At 40.6% G+C, this 23,731-nt stretch overlaps 1 protein-coding gene and 1 pseudogene across 1 annotated transcript in view; both read left to right on the forward strand.

The window, feature by feature from the left end:
* The window catches only part of LOC126185094 (tyrosine-protein phosphatase 69D), a 367,349-nt gene that overhangs the window by 325,366 nt on the left and 18,252 nt on the right, over positions 1–23,731 (forward strand). Inside the window, exons 23-25 of the mRNA XM_049927899.1 lie at positions 56–193; positions 13,771–13,931; positions 14,091–14,226. Of these exons, the coding sequence (XP_049783856.1) occupies positions 56–193; positions 13,771–13,931; positions 14,091–14,226 (435 nt within the window). The remainder of the gene's footprint in view (positions 1–55; positions 194–13,770; positions 13,932–14,090; positions 14,227–23,731) is intronic.
* On the forward strand, positions 16,161–16,278 carry LOC126186008 (5S ribosomal RNA; annotated as a pseudogene).

Raw genomic sequence — 23,731 nt, forward strand, 5'->3', positions numbered from 1 at the left:
CTCTCTTTACCATAGATCTTTTGACTGAAATACTGATACATATTGTCCATTCTAGCTTGGAGATGGACCAAAGAAATGCTTGAGATACTGGCCAGATGATGAAGCTGTTTATGATCATGTTCGTGTGAAATATTTAGATAATGAAAGCTGCCCATATTACACACGCCGGGAACTAAGTGTTAGCAACATTAAGGTATGTTAAAATTTTCGGTTCTTGTAAATTATTTAGCTCAATATCAAATAGGAAATAATATGTGGATGTTTGCTAAAACATCTTAGACTGTTAAAATAATGAAGTAAGTTTTAAAAACTCTATTTTTAATATGGTAGCAACTTTCATGAATGTGCCCAGGGCATTCTTGCTTTATTTTCCAATATCTTGGCTACAAATTGTATGGCCATTGTCTAGGAGGGTCATTGATATTTTCTGAATGTGGTACTGTGCCTGTTTAGGAATAAACACGCCACTGTGATTTAAAAAAGAAATTACAGATAAAATGCACCTAACAGTGTATAAAACATATAAACACTCACTAAAGACAGAAACTCATAATGATTGTGATGCTTGTCTGGTCATTCCAACTGTTAGGTGGTTCAGATTCTAGACAAAAATGCTATGAAACCATATAGTAGATATCAGTTGAATCACTCTATTGGCCGAGTTTAAACCCTTATATTGGTTGATTATGTTGTCTGTCATCTGCATACCCACTATTTCTTTAATGCAAGCTCACAGAAAGATGGGATTGTGACCATTATATGAACATTGTTATTATTAATAGAGGACCATTACAGATACATTGCTCAGCCACCACAGATTTGTTCATGCTACATAACATCTACCATTTTTTTTTTTTAAATTCCCACCTGTCGTAGAAGTAGATTGTTGTTAATGCTTATTACAAGAGGTCTGCCTTGTCCGGTTAGAAGAAGATCACATTCACTAGATTTTTAAAATGATTGTCACTATTTTTAAGGAAAAACATATGGAATAAAGGCTCTGTATATAACACTACCTCTGCCTCTTCCTTCCCTCATGAGTGATCTCAAGGTACGACTATCAATGTCAGACATTACATGAGTTCTGTGAACTAAAGGAAAGTTATTGTATGCAATGGATGGTGGTAGCTGTATGTCTACAAGTATAAATTAGTATGGAGTGATTAAAACTGTGTACTGTATCAGGACTCGATTCTAGAACCTTGTGTATCACAGGCAATCTGTCATTGAGAGAACTAACCAACCATGATTCACAACTTCCGTTCTGCCAGTACCTCTGTATCCTACTTTCCAAATTTGATAGATGCTCTCTTGCATACATTTCTTGGCTAGTACAGCTGGGAGAAAGGATGTAGTGGAGAACTGGCTTGGACTCAGATGAAGAGTTGTTTCCAAAATGTAGCAGAGTGTATACTGGCTTGAAGCTTTGTGTATGATGGACAGGAACTCAAGGGAAGAACTCTGTCTTTTCTCGGCCAATGTTCTTACAAACAAGCTATGGGCAGTGTATGCAGATGATTGTGCTTTATCTTCAAAATCATTCATAAATAAATTAGTCACCAGGGTGGCAGAGGGTCCCCAATATCTTAACAGTGACAGCTCAGAATCAAAGACAGGCTGACACACCAGGATGCTGCCTTCCATAATTATAAGTTGTTGCAACAGATTAAAAAAAGCCAAGCGAACCACACTTCAGTCACCCACAATAGAAGAAAGAAGTGTGGCCAGAGATGTTGTTGATTCTAGAGCTTTTATTCAGTGTGTGAGGAGCATTTCTCTAAAAATGATGATAGTCATGAAAAAACATCAATTATAAATGTTCTTCCTCTCATCAGCCAATACCTCCAGTATGTGGCTAAGGAAGTCGGCCATGCCCTTTCAAAGGAACCATCCCGGCATTTGCCTGAAGCGATTTAGGGAAATCACCGGAAACCTGAATCAGGATGGCCGGTCACAGGATTGAACTTCCGTCCTCCTGAATGAGAGTCCAGTGTGCTACCCACTGCGCCACCTCGCTTGGTCACTGACATTTCAAATGTTCATTATCATGTTGTCTCACGGCATAAATCTCTTATTTTGTTATGTTCAAAATAAGTAGGTGGACTAGAAAAATTAATAACTGGTTTATTACAAACCTAGCGATCAGTTTCTGTAACAAAACCACACGGGTGACCACTTAAGTACTTGACACGCGAGTGTTAACTAAAACCTTTTAATACATGAATAATGATATTGAAACTAACAGCTGTATTGTAATCCAACGTCATTTATTCAAAAGATGCTACCAGTTTCGACACTAAAAAGCGTCATCTTCATGTCCCAAGCATAATCTGTCATCAGTGTATGAACCACAGTGACAAAGACCAAAGGAGTCTTCAAATCGAAACAGTACAATATTAAGCTTGTTACACCTGCATGTGCAACCAATGAAGTCTAGTGCAACGGGGCCGACAACAACTGGATTCCATATCTTTGTAGCAGTAACAAGCCCGCTGCTATGAATATACAAAATCCAGTTGATTTTGGCCCTGCTGCACTCAACTTTGTTGGTTGCACATGCTGGTGCAACATGCTTAATAAGTTGTACTGTTTCCATTTAAAGACTGTGATGGTCTTTGTCATTGTGGTTCATATGTTAATGACAGGCTACACTTGGCTCCTGAAGATAACACTTTTTGACATTGAAACTGGTAGATACGTTTTGAATAAACAACGTTGGATTATAATACAGCTGTTGGATTGAATTACTATTATTCAAGCACTTTATGTCTGGCTGCTGTCCCACAGTCATTGATGGATTACCAAAAAATTATTTAATGTTAGAAAAGTCTGAGTGAGTTCCAATTTGGAGTAGATGAAAATCTGACATATTCTTAAGATTTTGTTCACATAATGTGTTCATATAACTTCAATTAAAAAAAAAAGAAGAAGAAGAAGAAGAAGAAGAAGAAGAAGAAGAAGAAGAAGGCCCTTCCAACGTGTCGAGAATTCAGTCACATCGTCAGAAAATGCATTTTTGTAAACTGTTTGTCCACCTGTGGGCTCACAACTCTTTTGGGAGTGGGTGCTTGGCTACCAATGGGCCCCAGCCTTTGCTGTGTACTTATGCTTTCATGATCCCTTTCTCCCTCTGCCTCTCCATCAGATGGTGTTCTTGGTGTTGACCCTGTTTGGACCTGGTTTATGATTGGGCTTCGAATTTCCACTTCTGACATATTTTACAACTTTTCATCAAATAAACACATGGTCCCCACTGTTGGGTTTGACCTGCTCCCAATTTTCAAAATTCTCCAGAAGTGTGGATTATGTAGGGAATGTTGCCCAGTGCAGTGTGTGCTCCCCATTCGTGCCTTTCTGTCTGTACACCCTTTCCTTTAATACAGTGATACATCCAAAACCCAGCATGGTAGCCATCCCGTTGTGAGCGGGGTCGTCAATTACCTGCACAGTGGTAGCCCCTGACGACACAGGGATTGCACTGTTGGTGCTCGCACTGAAAGCCTCTGTTCGGAGTGGGTGGCACCATGGTGGCACAGACACAAATTAAGTAGATGAAGTTATTTACCACTGGTGGCCATACAGCCCCAACAGTCTGTATGAAAGACCAGTCCTCTTTCAATGCAGAGAGATACGACCCTAAGATGTCCAATTCTGTGGCTACGCTGTAGGAGGAATGTAGGACTAAGCGGCAAGCAGAGCAATACTCCCGGCATCTGTGTCGACTATGGAAAGCACCATTCTACTTGCTCTCCAGATAGCGCCATTTTCCAGAGAGAAAATAAAATTCAAGAATACAAGACTCTGGACAAACTCAGTTAGACACCACGAAGCAGTACAAGTGATTTCACCCAGTATGTAAAATAATGTCACATGCTATACTATGACAACATCACCCCCTTTTGTGATTGTACTCCCGGCCATTACGCCTCCTACAATAGGCCCTCAGGGCTTCTCAATCATGTCTGATCCCAAAGTATGTGTGATTAAAGCAGCAAGAGGGGAGCTCCCAGCCATCACGGGATCAAAGGCACCCTGCCCACCAGGGACATTGGTCCGCAACTCCCAGCCGGAGGCAAACCACTTTCCTCTATCTCCTCTTGCCAGGAAGGAGGTCCCTACGGACACTTTCTTTCAAGGTTTCCGCCAGCCTACAACTGGACACCAGCCAGTGGCTGAAGACGCCACGGGCTGTTGGTTGCAGGGCTTTGTGATCATCATGTTTACCTGAAACTGATGCAGATGAGCCCTCGCAATTATTGAAATTCTCTAAGGAGAGCAAAAACGAGAAGAAAGACATTCCGGTGGCCCCTACACCACAAGATCCCACCTGTTCCATTCCTGTGGCCAAGGCGGAGAGTCCAGCAGCACCTGAGATCCCGGTTCACACCACACAGCAGATCCCAGAACACATGTATATTGATGCCATAACCCCTCAACCTGTGGCAGAAGGTGACCCTAAGACATAACCTGACCCTAAGACATAACCTAATCTCTTGGACCCTTCGTGGTCTCACTGTACATTAACAGGATTATTCTACAGTGAAATTGTAGTGGATTTTTCTACCACCTGGGTGAGCGATGACATCTTTTAAGCAGATCACCTACCTTCCCACATTGCCGATCAGAAGGCTTGGTTTCCAGCAATGCAGACCCCAGCCCTTAGTGGAAGCAGGGGTATTATAAGAATTGTGGTGCCTATGACAGGGTGTCAGGTGGAGTAGCACATATGTTCCAGACACTCTATATAGTGAACTCATGCCTGTTCATACCCTATGGAGGCTTTGGCTGTTCAGGTAATGGCATTTCAGGATATTACCACCTGCAGGGTTTACCTCTCTCCTGATGGTGAAGTGAAGTGTCTCAGAACATACTGTTTGCAGTGGTTTCTCAGCTCCCCCCACCTTTTCTAATCTCCGGTGATTTCAATGCACATAACTCTTTGTAGAGTGGCACCATGGTCACCGGCTGAGGCAAAGAACTCAAAATTAGTGGCTCAACTTGACTTTTGAGTACTGGTACCCCCACACACTTCAGAGTAGTGCACGGAAACTTCTCGGCCGTAGACCTTTCCATTTGAACCCAATGTCTTCTCCCATCCATTGACTGGAGGGTCCACAATAACCTGTGTGGTAGTGACCACTTTCTGATCTTCCTGTCCCTCCCTCAGTGTCACTCCCATGGATCCCTGCTCGGATGAGCTCTCAGCTGTTCTTACTGGGATGCTTTTGCCTCTGCTATCTACCTTGGCTTCCTGCCACAGGGAGATATCGATGAGGCAGTCCATCATACAACTACAGCCATTCTTTCAGCAGGTGATTTAGTGAGCCCCTGTTCCTCAGGCCCAATGTGATGGAAGACAGTACCTTGGTGGTCCTTGGAAATCTCAGAGGCCATTCAAGATCGTAGGCAGGCATTCCAACACTGTAAGTGGCAACCCCCTCCCCCTGCCAATGGAGCACCTCATTGCCTTTAAGTGGCTCCATGCTCGGGTCTCCCACCTAATAAAAAGATGGAAATGAGATTGCTGGGAACAGTACATTTCATCCATCAGATCACATACCTCCCTTTTACAGGTTTGGGCTAAGATCGGAAGTCTCAAGTGTACCTAGTATTACCGTGAATGGCAGTGTCTACACTGACCCAGATGCCGTTGTCGAACCTTTTGCTCTGAACTATGCTCAAGCATCAGTGTCTGAGAATTATCAACCTGCTTTTCATGTCCTAAAGGAGCAGTTGGAGCGAAAGCCATTACCTTTTACTACACGCGAACTGGAGCCATATAGTGCTCCATTCTGTTAGTGGGAATTTGTCAGTGTCCTTGCCCACTGCTCTGATACAGCCCCAGGGCCTGACCACATGAACAACCAAACGATCAAGGACCTACAGGTGGATTGTCAGTATTATATCCTTGCCATCTTTAACTGCATCTGGATCGAGGGCGAGTTCCCATTGCAATAGTGAAAAGCGTCGTCGTCACAATACTGAAACCAGGTAAGCACCCTCTAAAGATGGACAGTTATCAGCCAGTAAGTGTCACCAATGTTTTCTGTAAGTTACTTGAACACACGGTGAGCCAGTAGCTGTGTTGGGTCGTTGAGTGTCAGGGTCTTGTGGCTCCTTCCTGGGGTGGTTTTTGCCAAGCCCGTTGCACTACTGATAATCTGGTTTCCCTGGAATCTTCTTTGACGTCCAAAAGGCTTATGACACCACATCTGTGGTACCTTGCAGGAGTGGGGTCTCTGGGGTCCACTCTCTATTTTCATCCAGAACTTCCTGTTGCACCATACATTCTGGGTTTGAGTTCATGCTTCCTATGGTACCCCTTATATGCAAGAGAATGGGGTATCACAGGGCTTTGTACTAAGTGACCCTCTCTTTCTAGTAGCCATCAATGGTCTAGCAGCAGCTATGGGGTCCTGAGTACCATCCTCCTTGTATGCTGATGACTTTTGCCTCTGCTATTCCTCCTCTAGTGTGTGTGTGTGTGTGTGTGTGTGTGTGGGCGCGCGTGCGTGCATGCGTGTCACTGAACATTTGACTGCTAGGTGCCATATGAGCATGGCCCTCACTCATGGCTTTCGATTTTCTGCTGCAAAGACTCGCGTTCTGCACTTTTGTCGACATCATATCTGTTCCGGCATATCGACGGGTGCCAGCACAAAGAAGAAGATTGCAAGAGCAAACAAGGCAGTGAGGCATCAGCCATTAGCCCACTGACAAGGACCGCACCATGACAGGATCACCCTCTAGCCGAAGAGAATAGAAGTTCCGCTCCTGCTAGCCTCGGCCAGACACTATTCACACAGGACAGTATTAGGACAGCACTACGATAGCAGTGATGTGTAATCCATACTAATTGCTTACATGGACCTTGTATACAGCAAAGGACTCTGATTGTTTGCATGTCGCCCATTGCTTATGACAACATTGTAAATTCAAAGTTAAGTATTGTCAGTCTGCTTTATTGAAATAAAACTACTAGTGTTATTTGCTTGAATTGTTATATAGCATTCCGAGAATGCAACATCCCTTAGGCACCCTATAAGCGACAAGTGGGTACGACCCCACAGTATCATTCACCCACAACTAGGACTTTGCGTAGGTGACCTACTACTCAATGTGGTGGAGACATATTGCTTTTTAGGATTGGTCTTTGATTCTCATTTTACATGGATTCCCCATCCTTGTCAGCTTAAACGAAGGTGCTGACTGCATCTTAGCACACTTTTCTGCCTGATTAACAGCAGCTGTATTATTTTAGTTACGTAATTAATTACAGTTTGGATTTGGATACTAACATTCAACGACAGTACAAATCTCATGCTTTATCTGACTACATACGTGAATTTACAAATAAGACCTCAAATTCTGAAAATTGAAAAGTTGTGTGATGTAAAAAATTGGAGAGTTAATTAGAAATGTAATTACAAAGGATATTAATTTCAGAGGAAGACATAAAAATAGAGATAACAAATGAAAATATATTGCTTGTAATAACTTTTAAGCTGTTTCTCAAGATAATGATGTTCTTTGTGTGAACCCACCAATCAACTGCAATTAAGGTAATTAGAGGCGCCAGCCACTTATGCCAACATTTCCACAACCTCTTAATATTTGCTGCTAGGTATTTAACAATTCAATTTCTTGATTAAACATCTAACTCAGCACCTGTACATAATTTTGTTAATGATAACAATCCCCTGACAATCATGATAATATACATCCTTCCAGAACATTCTGTATGCTTTCACAATGAATATCAAGTGTTTTAGCAAATTGGACAGAATGATGTATATAAGGACACACATACAAGTCCCTAGGAAGCACTGAATCGTCTGACAGCCACCCGGATGCACACAAAAAAAAGGTGGTATCAGTCTCTTCGTTAGAGTCTTGGGGAAGGCTGTATCGTTATAAGCTTTACAAAGCCCCGATACAAACCCACATCAATTATGGGAGTGAGGCATATGGTTCGGCATTGCCCTCAGCATTGCGGATACTGGATCCGATACACCACTGCGGGGTCCAGCTTGCGACAGGAGCCTTTTGAACTAGCCCTGTGAACAGCTTACTCATGGAGGCTGCAGACCTCCATTATGGATCAGCCGCTAACAGCAGCTTGTCAACTATGCTACCCACATTCGCGGCTCCCCTAAGCATCCGAACTACCGTCTCCTCCTTCCAAACATAATAATCTATCTCCTGCAACAGCAGCCCTTATTAGGGCTTACGATCACAATCTACATCCAGTCTATCCTCTCTAAACTTCAGTTATTTCCTCTTCCACCTCTCCTCTGGATCCACTCCCGTACAACTCCATGGTGCATCCCTCGGTGACAGCTTTGTCTTGACCTACGACAATGTGCGAAAGACTCGATTCATCCTGAGGCCCTCTGCCACCAATTTTTCTCCATCCTTGGTGCATACCAGGATTTAGAAGTTGTCTAGGCTTTGTGTACACTTATGTGGGACATACTGAACTGCTCACCTTGCTGGATGGCAATAGTGTTTATACTGCAGAGTTGGTAGCCGTCTCTCTTGCTCATGGGCATATCTGTTACTGCACTGGTGGATCCTTTCTGATCTGCAGCGACTCCTTGAGCTGTTTGCAAGTTCTTGACCAGGGCTACCCTCACCATCCCGTGGTTATTGCTATCCAGGATTCCATATATGCCCGTGAACAGTGTGGACATTCAGTGACCTCCGTCTGGACCCCGGACCATGTTGGGACCCCAGGGAATGAACTCGCTGATAGCTTGGACAAACAGGCTACCAGTAAACCAACTCTTGAGATCAGTATTTTGGAAACAGACCTCAGATTGGTATTATGCCGTCAAGTTTTAGGTACCTGAAATATAAATGGCTAACTCTGATTACACCAGACAGACTAAGTGTGATAAAGGAGATTACGAATCTGTGAAGGTCTTCCATGCAGACCTCTTGCAAAGACTCCACCATCCTTTTCCAGCTCCGTATTGGCCATACTTGGCTGACTTGTGATCATCTCCTCTGTAGCAAAGACCTGCCTCATTGTCATTGTGGTGCCGGTTTGACGATGGTCCACGTTTTGCTGGACTCTCCCAACCTACCAGCCCTGCAGCAGACTCTTACTCTCCCTGACTCACTACTCCTGGTGTTAAGAGAGGATGCCCTAGCAGCTGAGTTAGTTTTACGTTCTATTTGTGAACTGGACTTTTGCCACTCTCTTTAAGGGAGGGCCGCTTAACCTTATCGGCCCGTTGAGTGGTTGGCAGAAAACTCTGTTGCCTCCACTGCCCAGTCTGGACTAAGGTGTCTGGGCTTTGTGGTCCAGCGTGGTCCTCACCTTACCTGCTCTTGTACTCTTCTTACCCCATCTCGTGTGGTCTGCTAGACTTGTTCACCTTTTGTCTCTCTGTGCGTCTCTAGCCCTGTGTGTGTTGCTAGTCTTTATAAGGCATTTTTGGTGTAGAGTACCTCTGGTAAGTGGCGATAGCTGCAGGATGTATGTTCCCTCATTGCACTCTGGTTTCAGGGACTTATGGCTGCTCCGTACATGGGGCACCTTTCATGCATTTCCTCCTCTGCCTCCCTTCCTTCTTTTTGTCCCTTACTTCAACTCCGCTGACATTGGTAGACCTTGGGGATTTCTTCCCCTGGGTTTTGTGTGGTAGGCTATCTTTGATCTTCAGTCGTATAGACCTGTCTGTTCGAGGATAAAGGGGCTGAGACCTAGTGCTTTGGTCCCTTTAAGCATCCAACCAACCAGCTTAAATTGTCTTTGATCATCTTGATAATATGTTGCTACACATGAAACTAAAATCACAACATAGGGCAATTCTTCCAGAACACTCTGATGCCAGTTCCATGTCTGTACATTGAATGGTTTGCTTAATTGAACAAGTTTAATGAAATGTAAGATTATGTGTGTGTTCTGTGCTTGACGCGGCAGATGATACACGCAGAGAACTTTTGGAGGAGGAGGAGAGGCAGTGAGAAAGAGCTCCCTCATCAGAGAATATGCTTCCAATTTATTATTCATATAAAATGACAACTTTTGTCAGAGAATGTTCTCTTGCTCTGACAATCTTCTCCAGCGAATGTTCTCTCATACAACCTCTTATCAGGCTTCTAAAATATTCTCCCCATAGAATGGAATCTTTAAAGATCACAACTGTATTCTGGAGTAGGTGTCTGGAGGCTGAGAGATGTGTCTTAATGTGTGGCAATCTAAAAAGTAAATGTCTGGGCTGTTATCTGCTCTCCACAAGGGACAGGTGACCATAGTTGTGTATGTCCAGGATGATGATTTTCTCCCATCATGTGTAGGAAAATTCTGCAAAGTTATTATATTGGAGCAGACAGAAAACACAAAGTCCATTGAGCATGAACTAACTATAAAGGGAATGCTGGCATGATTCATTCCCTCTTAAGTAGTAATATTAGGACGTACCAGAATGAGTTTGAGGAGATTAGATTATGGTACTGCCACAGAGGTAATAAAAGGAGGTTTAGAGTGCTTTGGACAATCTTAAAGCCAAGAAGTAGTTGAAATTAATGCCAGTCTGTATAATTACATGCAGACAATACGTGTTAACTGAATCCCCCCCCCCCTTTGTCCTGCCATGGAAACAAGGAATAGGGATATCCTTTAGAGCAGGGGTAGCAAAGATACAAGAGTTCTGGAGTGAAAGGTACTAAGTACAAAAAATGAAATTTCCTTTGCTGACAAAATCGTACTTCGGCAGTTGAGCAATGCTCACAGTTATTAATAAAAACAACATACAATTGGCATTAGCCACAGTACATAACAACACATGCCAGTTTTCAGTTTAATTCAACAGGACCCGACTAATCAGAGTTCTTAAGTTTCAGCTGGTCCAAGCTGCCTTTAAAACAAATGACACAAGCTGACAAGTAATCCAGATTTAACTGGCCTTCCGTTACTAAATAATTACAAGACAGTAAGACCTTAATATACCCCACAGTTCACAGTAGGCTTACCTAAAAGGATCATTCATGATTCTCACTTCCAATTCGCACTAGCTGCTCTATGCGAATAACTACATAAGCCATACACAACACTCAAAATAGTAAAATTTTAATCGGCATGTAGCCACCTTAATACACGTAATCGGACTTCCCTACTTGAACTGGCCATAGCCATTTAAATTGCCAACTGCATAAACTATAAAATAAGATAAATTTACCATTGGTCCGAAGATTGTGCAAAAAAAACTTGAAGTTGAACTCGGTGCTCAGCCACTATTGAATCGATTTGAATCGGCATTAGCCATTTCTATTTTCAAACTACACATGCTGCTTACACAAACAGATTAAATTTTAAGTTTAATTTGGCACTTAGCCACTTTAAATTCTCAGATGAATTTATCACTTTGAATTGGCTCTTAAATTTTCAAACGACACTAGTAGCTTACCCAAGCAGATTAAATTTTAAGTTTAACTCGGTGCTTAACCATCTTCAAAGTCTTGAATGAATTTACCAATTAAAATTGGCACTAGCCATTTTAACTTCAGGAATACACCAAAAAAATTTTAAATCTGACCCTTGGCCGCATGTCATACCCAAGAACAAATTTGTAAAACAACTTCACTGCTCTAGTAACCATTAAAGTAAGCAGGTTAACAATTTTCCTGAGCAGTGATAAGGTGCTTGACAGTTTAAATTTAAAGCACTAAAAAGCTAATTGTCTAACAGAACATCCTCAAACATAGGCTTCAATTGACACAGCACATGAAAACAATACTTATATTAACCGGAGCCTTCAGAGTTGACAACACATCCCGTTACACATAAGTCCAACCAGTCACATTAAATAATATGGGCATTATCTGGATACTTAATCAGACATAAGGTTATGACTTGTCAGTGAATAAGCCCTCATACCATTCAGTATAATGGGTGGATGGTTTTAAAAGTAATTAACAATAACAATTTAAACATAGAGGTGTAATTGAAGGCTAGGCATAAATCATTTTACTGCTACAAATTACTCTAAATCAGCGCATATGGTAGCACTGCCAGAACATGTTAAAGGTGGCAATAAGAATAATAACAATAGAGAATATTTCAACTAGGCGGCTCTAGCCACTCTCATATCAGCTAATAGCTCATATTCAAAATTTCCTTTGCTAAAATAGCACACCTGGCTATGTTGGTCCCAAACATTTAACTTCTAAAATATCAGAAATAACAATCACTGGACTACCACTGCAGCCACACAACATACAGTTTTAACGGCTTTTAGCCATTGTGTTTTAGATTTTTTGAGCACACAATAAGTTCAAGTACATAGGAAATGGCTACTTGGTACAAAACAGTAGTAGCCCAGATGCACAACGCTTGTTAATTTTAGTCTCAAAGCTGTACATTCGCCCTCTAAGACACAGCTGAGGAGCATAACCTAGATTGATACATTTCTAGTCAAACAAACCCAAGATTCCCTGCAACCTGAGCCTTTTGGCATACAAAAATGTGTGTTTTCTAAAATAAATAGCTGACAAATTCTCCAGGAACAATACTTGATGATGATTCCATGAATCTAGGTATAGTAATTCCTGCTCCGCACTGCCAAACCTTTCTAGACGCCAGCCACAGTGACTTGTTTTCTCCTCTTCAATCAGCAGGTCCTGTTGTCCTCGACGCTGGGTCACTTCTGCCCTCCCAGGAGTCCACAACCTGGCTCCACTGTGGCGAGTCATGTGTTGTGTACTGACTCATCCGCTTCTCACTGTGCTTCCTTACTCTCATTATCACGTGCCACACTCCTTAAAATCATGCCCTTGCAACCTCTAGTTCCACAGCCAGCACTGCAACTATTGCTGATGCATATCGGTAGCCATAGAACTGAGGCATGCATCATTAACTAAATAAATAGTTAGTTGGTTTGTGAGAGAGAACAGTAATTGACAAAATAAAACAAAGTAGTTATAAAGCAGGCTCAGAGAATTTGAAATAAAAATTAAATTTTTATACTCACATCAGTAAATCAAACAAGCATCAATCTAAAGGTCTGTGGGAGCACTGTGTCATATTATGGAGGTAATATACCCTTATCCTCCACTGTCCTGAGGGGTTGGAGGAGGGGAGAAGATGAACAGGGAGAGGGGGAGATGGACATGGACAGAGAGAGGGAGAGAAGGAGATGGAATTAAGTGGTGGGAGGGGGGGGGAGATGGACAGCAGATGGAAAGAGAGAGAGAGAGAGAGAGAGAGAGAGAGAGAGAGAGAGAGGCAGTTAGAGATGGACAGAGAGACAGAGGGTTGGAGGTGATGGATGGAGAAGGTGGGGGTGAAGGAGCTGAACAGGGAGTGGGGGGGGGGGGGGGAGATCAGGGGAAGAAGGAGATGGACTGATAGAAGATTGGAATAACTACATACCCAGGCAACACCAGGTACTTAGCTGGTAAGGGTATAAAATCATCAACTGTAAGCTATTTTGCTGACTGTCAGTTCACATTACACTGATGATGTGCAACATCCAAAATTGAGAATGTCATAGATTAAATCTCCATCTGTCATTGAAAGCTCTGTAACCACGATTTAGTGCCAGTTTTATTATCTCATATCAATTTGAATTTACATAAAATTTTAAACTTATGTGACTTTCATGAAAATGTTTTGAATTGACTTTTATATTATGTAATGCTTTGGTCTTGTCAAGTTTCATAATACATTGCTGCCTGTAAGAGTTATCATTAGGTGGCAATAATCTTCATATTGCCGAGCTTGTATACAGCACTAAAATTTTCAATATTTCTTCTTTCCAGACTGATGAAACGGTTGTAGTGACACAGTTCCAATATAATGGGTGGCCGACAGTTGAGGGAGAAGTACCGGAAGTGACACGTGGTCTCATAGAATTGGTTGACCAAACTCAAAACCATCAAGAATCTCAAGGGGGCAGTGCTCCCATAGTTGTGCATTGTAGGTATGTTAAGCTATGTTTGTTGGCTTGATTACAAGCATGTTATGTTTGTAATTAAATGCCATGTCTGTTGATTTGCACTCCTTCATTGTAAGTTTAGCAGTGCAGTTGTCAACAGTATATTGACTGCATTAAGTAATATCATTTTTTTCTCTGAACTAGTTGTGGATCTGATAGAAGTTCTATGTTTGTGGCACTGAGTATATTGGTACAGCAACTGAGGACTGAAAAGAGGGTGGATATCTTCACAACAACACGAAAGCTTAGATCACAGCGACATGGAATGCTGCAGACATTTGTGAGTAAAAAGAAAAAGTTTGATACATATGTTTAATCTTGTAAGCATGATGTTTGTCAGACAGTGTAAAATCTTAGAGCAAGTTATCACTAGAATTCCCTTTCCAATTCATTAGCATAATGGTGTATTCCTTTTCCACTATAACTTTAGTGTCTTCTCTAAAAATGATGAACTTAGATGTTTTTATCTGTGAATTTATGAAATATGATAGTGGTGCATTAGTGAAGAGAAATTCCTTTTTGCTAACTGCTGAAACAGGAGCAGTTGTAGCACAGCAGATAGAGTAGCAGATGCAAAAAATGGTCTGGATGTATAAAAAAATGCAAAGTCATTCCAGAGCCAGAATCAAGAGTGATGAAAGAACAGAAAATAGTTTAAAAGTAAAAATGCACTGAAATAAATATCTGCTGTCAAACTCAAGACTGCTTATAAGCAACAGCAATTAATATATATCACAAAGATCGGTTACAGTTGGAAAAATCATCAGAGGAAAATCAAAATGGAGACTACTGAAAGACAGGAAAAATAAAAGAAGCAGGCCAAAGAACAGTACTGGGATACACAGAGTGGACATGCCATGTTAGTGGAAATTTCACTTGTGAAATGTGCAAATAGATTTCATTACTTTATGTAGTCCAAAGATAAAGAAAGTAATCAACACCAAAACACATCAATGTGAGGACCAAACGCCAAGCTAGCTTATTGCTCACTGTCATTACATGGCAGTAAAGTTGCATAAATGCTTATTATGCAATAGTAAATAAAAACAGCAGCTGAGACATGTAAGGTGCAGATTAGCAGCGTTTTTCAAAGCAGATGTTTTTCTCTTGTATATATAAAGTAATCTAGAAATAATTCTCATAATTTATGATATGAATAAATCAGCATTAGTTACAATTTGTTATTGATATACTTTACAGAAGTAGCCTGCTGTGGGTTACTTTTTCCTGTCGGTGGATATATGAAGGATCCCTTTCATGATGAAAATTGTGCTTCACAATGTGTGAAGGACTGTCTCCTTTTCACAGTAATTTACATAAAAGAACTGTAAAATCAAGAACATCTGTCACTGTGGATAACAGTACATGAAAGTATGCATATAAACATAATTATCAAGAAAGACCTCTCCTGGAAAATGTAAATATATTTCAGAACTGTTTGAACTCATTCTACGTAGCCCTTTGGTAGGCTTTTCAGAGCTTTACAAACTATTGCACATGCTTTTTGTATTCTCCATTGAAATAAATAGCCGTCTGCTGTGCCATATACTGTACTTTCAATGTATTCATGTAAAAAACTATCATATGGTTACTTCGGAGCCTTGCAGTCTCACGCACCCTCACTCCCATCATTAAAGGCCTAAGTTCAATGTATTATCAACACCAAGGTAATTAGAGACTGATCACTAGCTCAGTTGGGCATGAATAAGGGAGAGAATTATTAAGAGTAAGAATCCCAGATTTCACCAGATATTATTAAGGGAAACATTAAGAAATCTAAGTCTGGATTGCACAGTACAGATTCAAAATGATTCAAATTGCTTCCCAGATGTAAGTGAAATGCCTTTAAGCACTACACCAGGTTGACACCTTGTAGCCAAATTAGTATCTTCCAACAATTCTTGCAACTTTTACTGCAAGAGCGTTAAAGAGATTGACTGCATAGTTCCATTTTTCTGCAACATGAGTTACATCTGTTGCCTGAGTGTGAATGTTGGGTGTATTCAAAAAGCCATCACATAAGAAAATCATTTTATCTGTGAATGGGATGGTCCCAGTAAGTAAGTATCATCATTCATAAAACACTGTTTTGTCTCAGGTCTAGTCAGAGTCGTTAGACTTCACTCTGTGGTCATGTGAAAAATGTGGTCTGCAGTTCGTTTTGTGTGTGTGTGTGTGTGTGTGTGTGTGTGTGTGTGTGTGTGTCAGTAATTGGCCAATGGCCTTGCCGCAGTGGTAACACCGGTTCCCGTCAGATCACCGAAGGTAATCGTTGTCGGTCTTGGCTAGCACTTGGATGGGTGACCGTTCAGTGTGCCAAGCACTGTTGGCAAGCGTGCTGCACTCAGCCCTTGAGACAAATTGAGGAGCTCCTTGATAAGAAGTAGCGGCTCCGGCCACGAAAACTGACAACAGGCGGGAGAGCAGTGTGCTGACTACACGCCCCTCCATATCTGTATCCAGTAACGCCCATAGGCTGAGGATGACACGGTGGTTGGTCAGTACCGTTAGGGTCTTTCGGAGCCTGTTTGAATGGAGTTAATTGGAGTTAGTTATAAGTAATGGCCTTGTCACCACTGTACTATCATACTCAGTGTGGGTAACAAAACGTTCAGTGTCACTCAGCATGTAGTGGCACAGTGGAAGAAATAGTATTTATGAGTGATCGGTAATGACTAAGTTCACATAGTGAACAGCTGGCTAGGAACCAGAGTACAGCAAGGTCTCAACAAGCAATAGTCACACATTGTATCAAATGGCACAGTCCGAAGGTTTCAAGAGATAACAGACAACTGGCTGCACATGACTGTGTGTACGCATAGCTATCCCTTAAATCCTACTGACTGCCTCTCAGACTACTACAATTTCTGTTCACTTTCCTATTGGATGGCACTTTACAAGTGACAAAACTCTTGCATTATCGTGCTTTGTTTCTTATTTTTAGCTTTTGAGAGGTCTCTCAGATGTACCATTGTGTTTGCGCTTTTTTTTAATGTTACCGTTGCTCCATGGTGAGGAAAGCTGAACCTTCTACATCTACATCTACATCTACATGGATATTCTGCAAATCACATTTAAGTGCCTGGCAGAGGGTTCATCGAACCACCTTCACAATTATCTGTTATTCCAATCTCGTACAGCGCGCGGGAAGAATGAACACCTATATCTTTCCATATGAGCTCTGATTTCCCTTATTTTATCTTTGTGATTGTTCCTCCCTATGTAAGTTGGTGTCAACAAAATATTTTCGCATTTGGAGGAGAAAGTTGGTGATTGGAATTTTGTGAGAAGATTCCATTGCAACGAAAAACACGTTTCTTTTAATGATGTCCATCCCAAATCCTGTATCAGTTCTGTGACACTCTCTCCCATATTTTGCGATAATACAAAATGTGCTGCCTTTCTTTGAACTTTTTCAATGTACTCAGTCAGTCCTATCTGGTAAGGATTCCACACCGCTCAACAGTATTCTAAAAGAGGACGGACAAGCATTGTGTAGGCAGTCTCCTTAGTATGTCTGTTACATTTTCTAAGTGTCCTGCCAATGAAACGCAGCCTTTGGTTAGCCTTCCCCACAACATTTTCTGTGTGTTCCTTCCAGTTTAAATTGTTCATAATTGTGATTCCTAGGTATTTAGTTGAATTTATGGCTTTTAGATTAGACTGATTTATCGTGTAACCAAAGTTTAACGTGTTCTTTTTAGCACTCAAGTGGCTGACCTCTCACTTTTCGATATTTAAATTCAACTGCCACTTTTCGCACCATTTCAATATTTCTTCTAAATCGTTTTGCAGTTTGTTTTGATCTTCTGATGACTTCATTAGTCGATAAATGACAGCGTCATCTGCAAACAACCGAAGACGGCAGCCAGATTGTCTCCCAAATTGTTTACATAGATAAGGAACAGCAAAGGGCCTATAACACTACCTTGTGGAATGCCAGAAATCACTTCTGTTTTACTCGATGACTTTCCATCAGTTACAGTGAACTATGACCCCTCTGACAGGAAATCACAAATCCAGTCACATAACTGAGACAATATTCCATAAGCGTGCAATTTCACTACGAGCCGCTTGTGTGGAACAGTGTCAAAAGCCTTCCGGAAGTCCAGAAATACGGAATCAATCTGAAGTCCCTTGTCAATAGCACTCAGCACTTCATGTGAATAAAAAGCTAGTTGTGTTTCACAAGAATGATTTTTTCTAAACCCATGTTGACTGCATGTCAATAGACCATTTTCTTCTATGCAACATGTTTTACATGTGACAGATGTGGGTGTTGAAGAATGGCTCAGTGAGTTCCCAGAATAAGACTGTGATGACAGTGATGATATACTGATTTCAAGATATTTATTGAGCACGACAATAATTTGGAGCAGGAAACTTGAAAGTGCTGCAGATGTGACAGTTGGTGACGATGGAGAAACTCACTTCTTTGATAAGCACAGATGTTCTCCATGGAGAAAACAGCGTAACAAGCCAACACAGTATTGTCTTGCAGCTGCCTGGACTGTGACAGATGGCAGAAAGTCTGAGAAAAAACCTGCACTTCTGGAGATATTGAACCTGTTCTCTGTACAAGCTATTCTAGACAAAATCATTCTGTGGACAAATCTGGAAATATCTAAGTTTAGATCACAGTACGCTAATGGTCACTTGTCCTGTCTACAAAATGTTGATGTCATTGAATTGAAGGCACTAATTGGACTAGTAATGTATTCAACCATTTTCAAATTGGGGGAACAAGTCTGTTTACAGCTGTTATGCAACTGATGGAACAAGCAGAAATGTTTTCAGATGTATTGTTCATATAGCGATATTGTAGTTTTATTATTTGCATTGCAATTTCACACTTCAAAGGATTTTTATGAACCAACAATAAGTCCTGAAAATATATGTTCACCAAAACAATGGTATTGTATGTAAAAAATAAAGACAGTTGGAGAGACCCCTGCATAGCAGTTGTGTTCCTGTCTATATCCACAGTACCCTCTGCCTGTGTGGTCAGCATAGTCACAAGAAACTGTTATTACTTGCTAACTGCAGTATCTTAGGCTACATATTGGTACTGTGACTTGGTGGGGAATGCAAATTACTGTTGTATACAGCATCCTAAGGTGGCAGTAGTTCCATCTCCATTAGTTCCTGTCATTGTCGACCCACATAAATCACTACAAGGAAGGTAGGTTGCTGGCCCTGCATAAAATCACTAAGTGGGTCAAAGGACTCTGTTGAGTCACTTATTTACCAGTCTGATGAGGCAATAGAAGACAGCATAAGGAAAGCTGAATTTTTAATTTTTGATTTAAGAAATGCTTTATAAAGGAGGATCATACAGATGTAATGTAGTGAATTGTGTTTTATTCATCTCATGATGTACATTTGCAATCCATTTGGTTTGCGTACAGGAGACATGTCAAAAATTAATTAAACAGTTACAATGAGTTGTACATTAATAAATAATAGCACTATAATAAATAACAACACTATAAGGATATTTCTTGGAACATGTAACACATTGTACCCATCTCAAATTTCCAGTTTGTCCCGCATGAATTCATCCACTGAGTAATAACACTTCATTGTCAGTACCTCATATAGCTTTCTTTTAAGTGAATCTAAATTCATCTGCATCAACTTGTTCCCTTTTATTTTATTACAAATTTTCATTCCCATGTGTTGAGGTCCCTGGGCATACAGTCTGAGGCAGTGGGTGGGGAGCATAAAATTTTCTTTGTTTCTGGTATCATGTGAATGGGCAAAATGGTTTCCCTCAAATAATTCATGTCTGGTGTACAAAATTATGATAATCCCATATATGTTTAAGGATGGCAGAGTTAATATTTTAAGTTTTCTAAATAATGGTTGACATGGTTCTTTTTGATTTGCAGTGCACGTATTTCGTATGATTTTTTCTGTATTTTTAGTATCCGCACTATGTTTGCCGAGTTACCCCAAAAAACAATACCATACCTAATAATGGATTCGAAGTAGCTTGTATATGCTACTTTTCATGTGTCCATGTCGGTTGCAGTTGATAATATTTGCATTGCAAATGCAAAGCTGCTTAGTTTGTTTGCCAGGTATTCAATGTGTACCTCTGCCAGCTCAAATTTTTATCTACATTTACACCTAAGAATTTGACTCAGTCAACTTCTTCTATACCTTGGTTGTTTACAATCTTAATCTGCTCACATTTTGACTGTTTGGTTTTGAACTGCATCGCGTGAGTCTTAGATATATTTAGATTCAACCCATTTAGCTGAAACCAAGTTTCTAACGTACTGAGGGTATTGATCACAGATTTGGGAATTTTTTCTGAGTCCTGATCTTCAACTAAGACAGGAATATCATCTGCGAACAGAACTGATGGGGAGCTGATACTTAATGGTAAGTCATTAACATAAAAGAGAACTAGGACTGGGCCTAATATGGAGCCTTGTGGAACACCCTGAGATATTTTTTTTCCAGTCAGAAAAATAATATGTGCCATTTAAAGAAACGCTAACTCTTTGCTTTCTGTTGGGTAAGTAGGATTTAAGCCATTGTGGGGCACTCCCGCTAATGCCATACTTTTCAAGTTTGTAAACAAGCAGTGCATGGTTTACGGAATCAGACGCCTTTGTGAGGTCGCAGAAAATTCCTGCCACCCTACTTATCTTGTCTAACGACGTACTTAATTTCTCAATGAAACAATGGTGTTTTTCCCCTGCTGAAAACCAAGTTGATTGTTTAGAATAACAGAATATTTTGCAGTGAAGTTTTGTATTTGTGCAACAGGATAGAACTGGGAGAATCGAGATAGGACGATAATTTTCCATGATATCTCTTGATCCCTTCTTGAAGAGTGGTTTGACTTCAGCATATTTCAGTACCTCTGGGGTACAGCCTGTTTCAAAACATCGATTTATTATCTGAGCTAGTGGGTTTTCAACTCTGTTGTGTACCACTTTAATAACTTTGGTGGGTCTTCCATCCCAACCTGCAGATTTTTTGTTTCTTAATGTTAGAATAGTATTTTCTACATCCTGCACAGAAACTTTTGAGAATTTTGTAAAGTTTTCACAGTTTTTGCCTAGGCCAAAGTGATTTACTTTGTTGTGATAATCTGTTACATCTACATCAGACTTTGCTACATTTATAAAGAATTCATTAAAGTACTTTGGTATTTGAGTTGGATTTACAATAGTGTTTCCTTCAGTGTCAATTTTTGGAATTTCTTGATTACAGGCTTAAACATCTAACTCAGATTTAATGACTGACCACACAGCCTTTGTCTTATTTTTATGATTTTAAATTAGCCTGTTATTTGCCAGTTGTTTTGCTGCCTTGACAACTCTTTTAAATATGGTTTTATAGGGTCTAACATATTTAATGAAATCAATATCTTCATTATATTTTAGTACTCTGTGCAGTTGCCTTTTCCGTACACTCGAAATTTTTATGCCCTGGGTAATCCACTTTACTGTATTTGTTATTTTACTGCTGCAGAGTCTAGGTGGAAATGTTTCATTAAAGTCTCCAAGAAAACTATTTAGGAGTTTCTCAAAGTTTTTGTCACTTGAGTTACAATAATCAAAAGGCCATGTTTTAGCTTCTCACTACATGTTAGCCAGTTTTATTTGCTAAAGTTCCTGCTCATATGGGTTCTCATATGTGAAATGTTCCTGTCTGTCTGTGGCAGCTCAATGAACAATGCACAATGATCTGAAATACCTAGATCCAGCCAATATTTATACACATCTTCATATACATAATTAGTTAGAACATTGTCAATGCATGTTGCTGATTGCCCATTGTCTCTGGTAGATTCAAAGAAATTCAATTTGAAACCATGTTTGTTTACTAAGTCAGTGAATCTTGAAGTGTGACTACTATCACATGTGATATCAATATTAAAATCAGCAGCTATTACAACTTTTTTATTTTTTTCTCAACAAAGGTCTTCTAGCATAATTTGAAGCTTAGATAAGAATATTTCTGTTGTTGATGTTTGACTATCACACACATGCCTGTACGTAGGTTATAGAAAAAGGCATCCCCGGTGTTGAGAAGCAACTGAAGGAGTTGAAATCATGTCAGTCACCAGGCTTGGATGGAATCTCAGTTTGGTTTCACAGAGAGTGCTCTTTGGCATTGGCACATTAGCAGTAACTTGCATTTGACATGAATTGTTCATGAAATGCAAAGTGCCAAGCAACTGGAAAAAAGTGCAGGTGACTCCCCTGTATGAGAAGGGACCTGCGAAACCACTCTAGGTTTGAATATAATAAATTTCATTGCAACAGGAAAGGTTCTGTCCGCAAATCAGCACAGATTTAAAAGGCAACACTCAAGGAAAACTTGGCTTATCCTTTCTTGCTTGATACCCTTAGAATAGGTTCTCAGATACGTGAGTGGCTTGAAGACTCCTTTAGTAAAACAACCCAGTACATTGTTCTGAATGGGAACTGTTCATCAGAGACAAAGGTACCAACAGAAATGCCTCAAGGGATGCATCTGAAGGACAGGATGAGCAGCAATGGGTGACTGTTTGCTGATAATGGTGTAGTATACAGAGAAGTATTATCATTGAGTGACTGTAGAAGGGTACAGGATGATGTGGACGGGATTTAAATGTAGAAAAAGTAAGTGAATGATATAAATGAATGCAGATGAATAGGTAAAACAATCCTACAATGTTCGAATATAGTATTAGTAGTGTGCCATTGGACACAGTCACATCAGTTAAATTTCTAGGTGTAACCTATATGAAATGGAACGAGCCCATACGGACAGTAGTAGGGAAGGTGAATGATTGAATTTGGTTTGTTGGGTGAGTTTTAGGAAAGTGTAGCTTATCTATAAAGGAGGCTGCGTATAGAACACTAGTGAAACCTTTTAGGTGTGATTAAAGGATTCCATTGAAGCAATTTGGAGGTGTGCTGCTAGAGATGTTATTGGTAAGTCTGATCAACATGTGAATATTATGGACATGCTTTATGAACTCAAATGGAAGTCTGACCAACATGTGAATATTACGGACATGCTTTATCAACTCAAATGGAAATCCCTGGAGGGAAGACCATTTTCTTTTTGTGAAACACTGTTGAGAAAATTTAGAGCACTAGTATAAGTATCATGAAGACAAGATAAGAAAAATTGGAGCTCGTACGAAGGCATGTACACAATTGTTTTGTCCTTGCTCCATTTGCAAGTAGAACAGGAAAGGAAATTGCTAGTTGTGATACAAGGTACCCTTTGCTGTGCATCGTATGGTGGCTTGTGAAGTATGTATGCAGATGCGGGTTGACTATCAGAACTGGTTTTGGTGCAAGACAAGATGATAACATCTGTCTCCCCATATTGCTGCTGCTGATGATGATGTCTTGGTTCATCCTGGCTTCCAGCTGAAATAATGGACCCGTACAGTAGCACCAGTACTATAGTTGAGAAGATATGCATTCTAATAGTGCAAGCGGGCTGAACTTGTGTAGCATTTCAGCCAGGCTGCATTCCTTGACGAGGGCGGGCCAATAAGTGGCAAGAAACCTAGTGAATGCTTCCTCCTAAATGACTATTGCCATAATTTTGTGTATGTTCTGACCGGCCACACTCTGCTCCACTCTGAGTGGAACAGAGCTGTGGTCAGATGTTCAGTGATGTTGCACGTAACTGAAGTGTGGGTGCTGTAAACTTAGGGCCATTGTTGGAGACAAAAGTTGTGGGCACCCTCTCTGTAGCAAAGGTAATAGCCAGCATTATTGTAGTAGCCATGTGTGTGACATTAAGGAAGTTAGACGGGC

The sequence above is a fragment of the Schistocerca cancellata genome, chromosome 4 (genome assembly GCF_023864275.1).
Source record: "Schistocerca cancellata isolate TAMUIC-IGC-003103 chromosome 4, iqSchCanc2.1, whole genome shotgun sequence".
Classification (NCBI taxonomy): domain Eukaryota; kingdom Metazoa; phylum Arthropoda; class Insecta; order Orthoptera; family Acrididae; genus Schistocerca; species Schistocerca cancellata.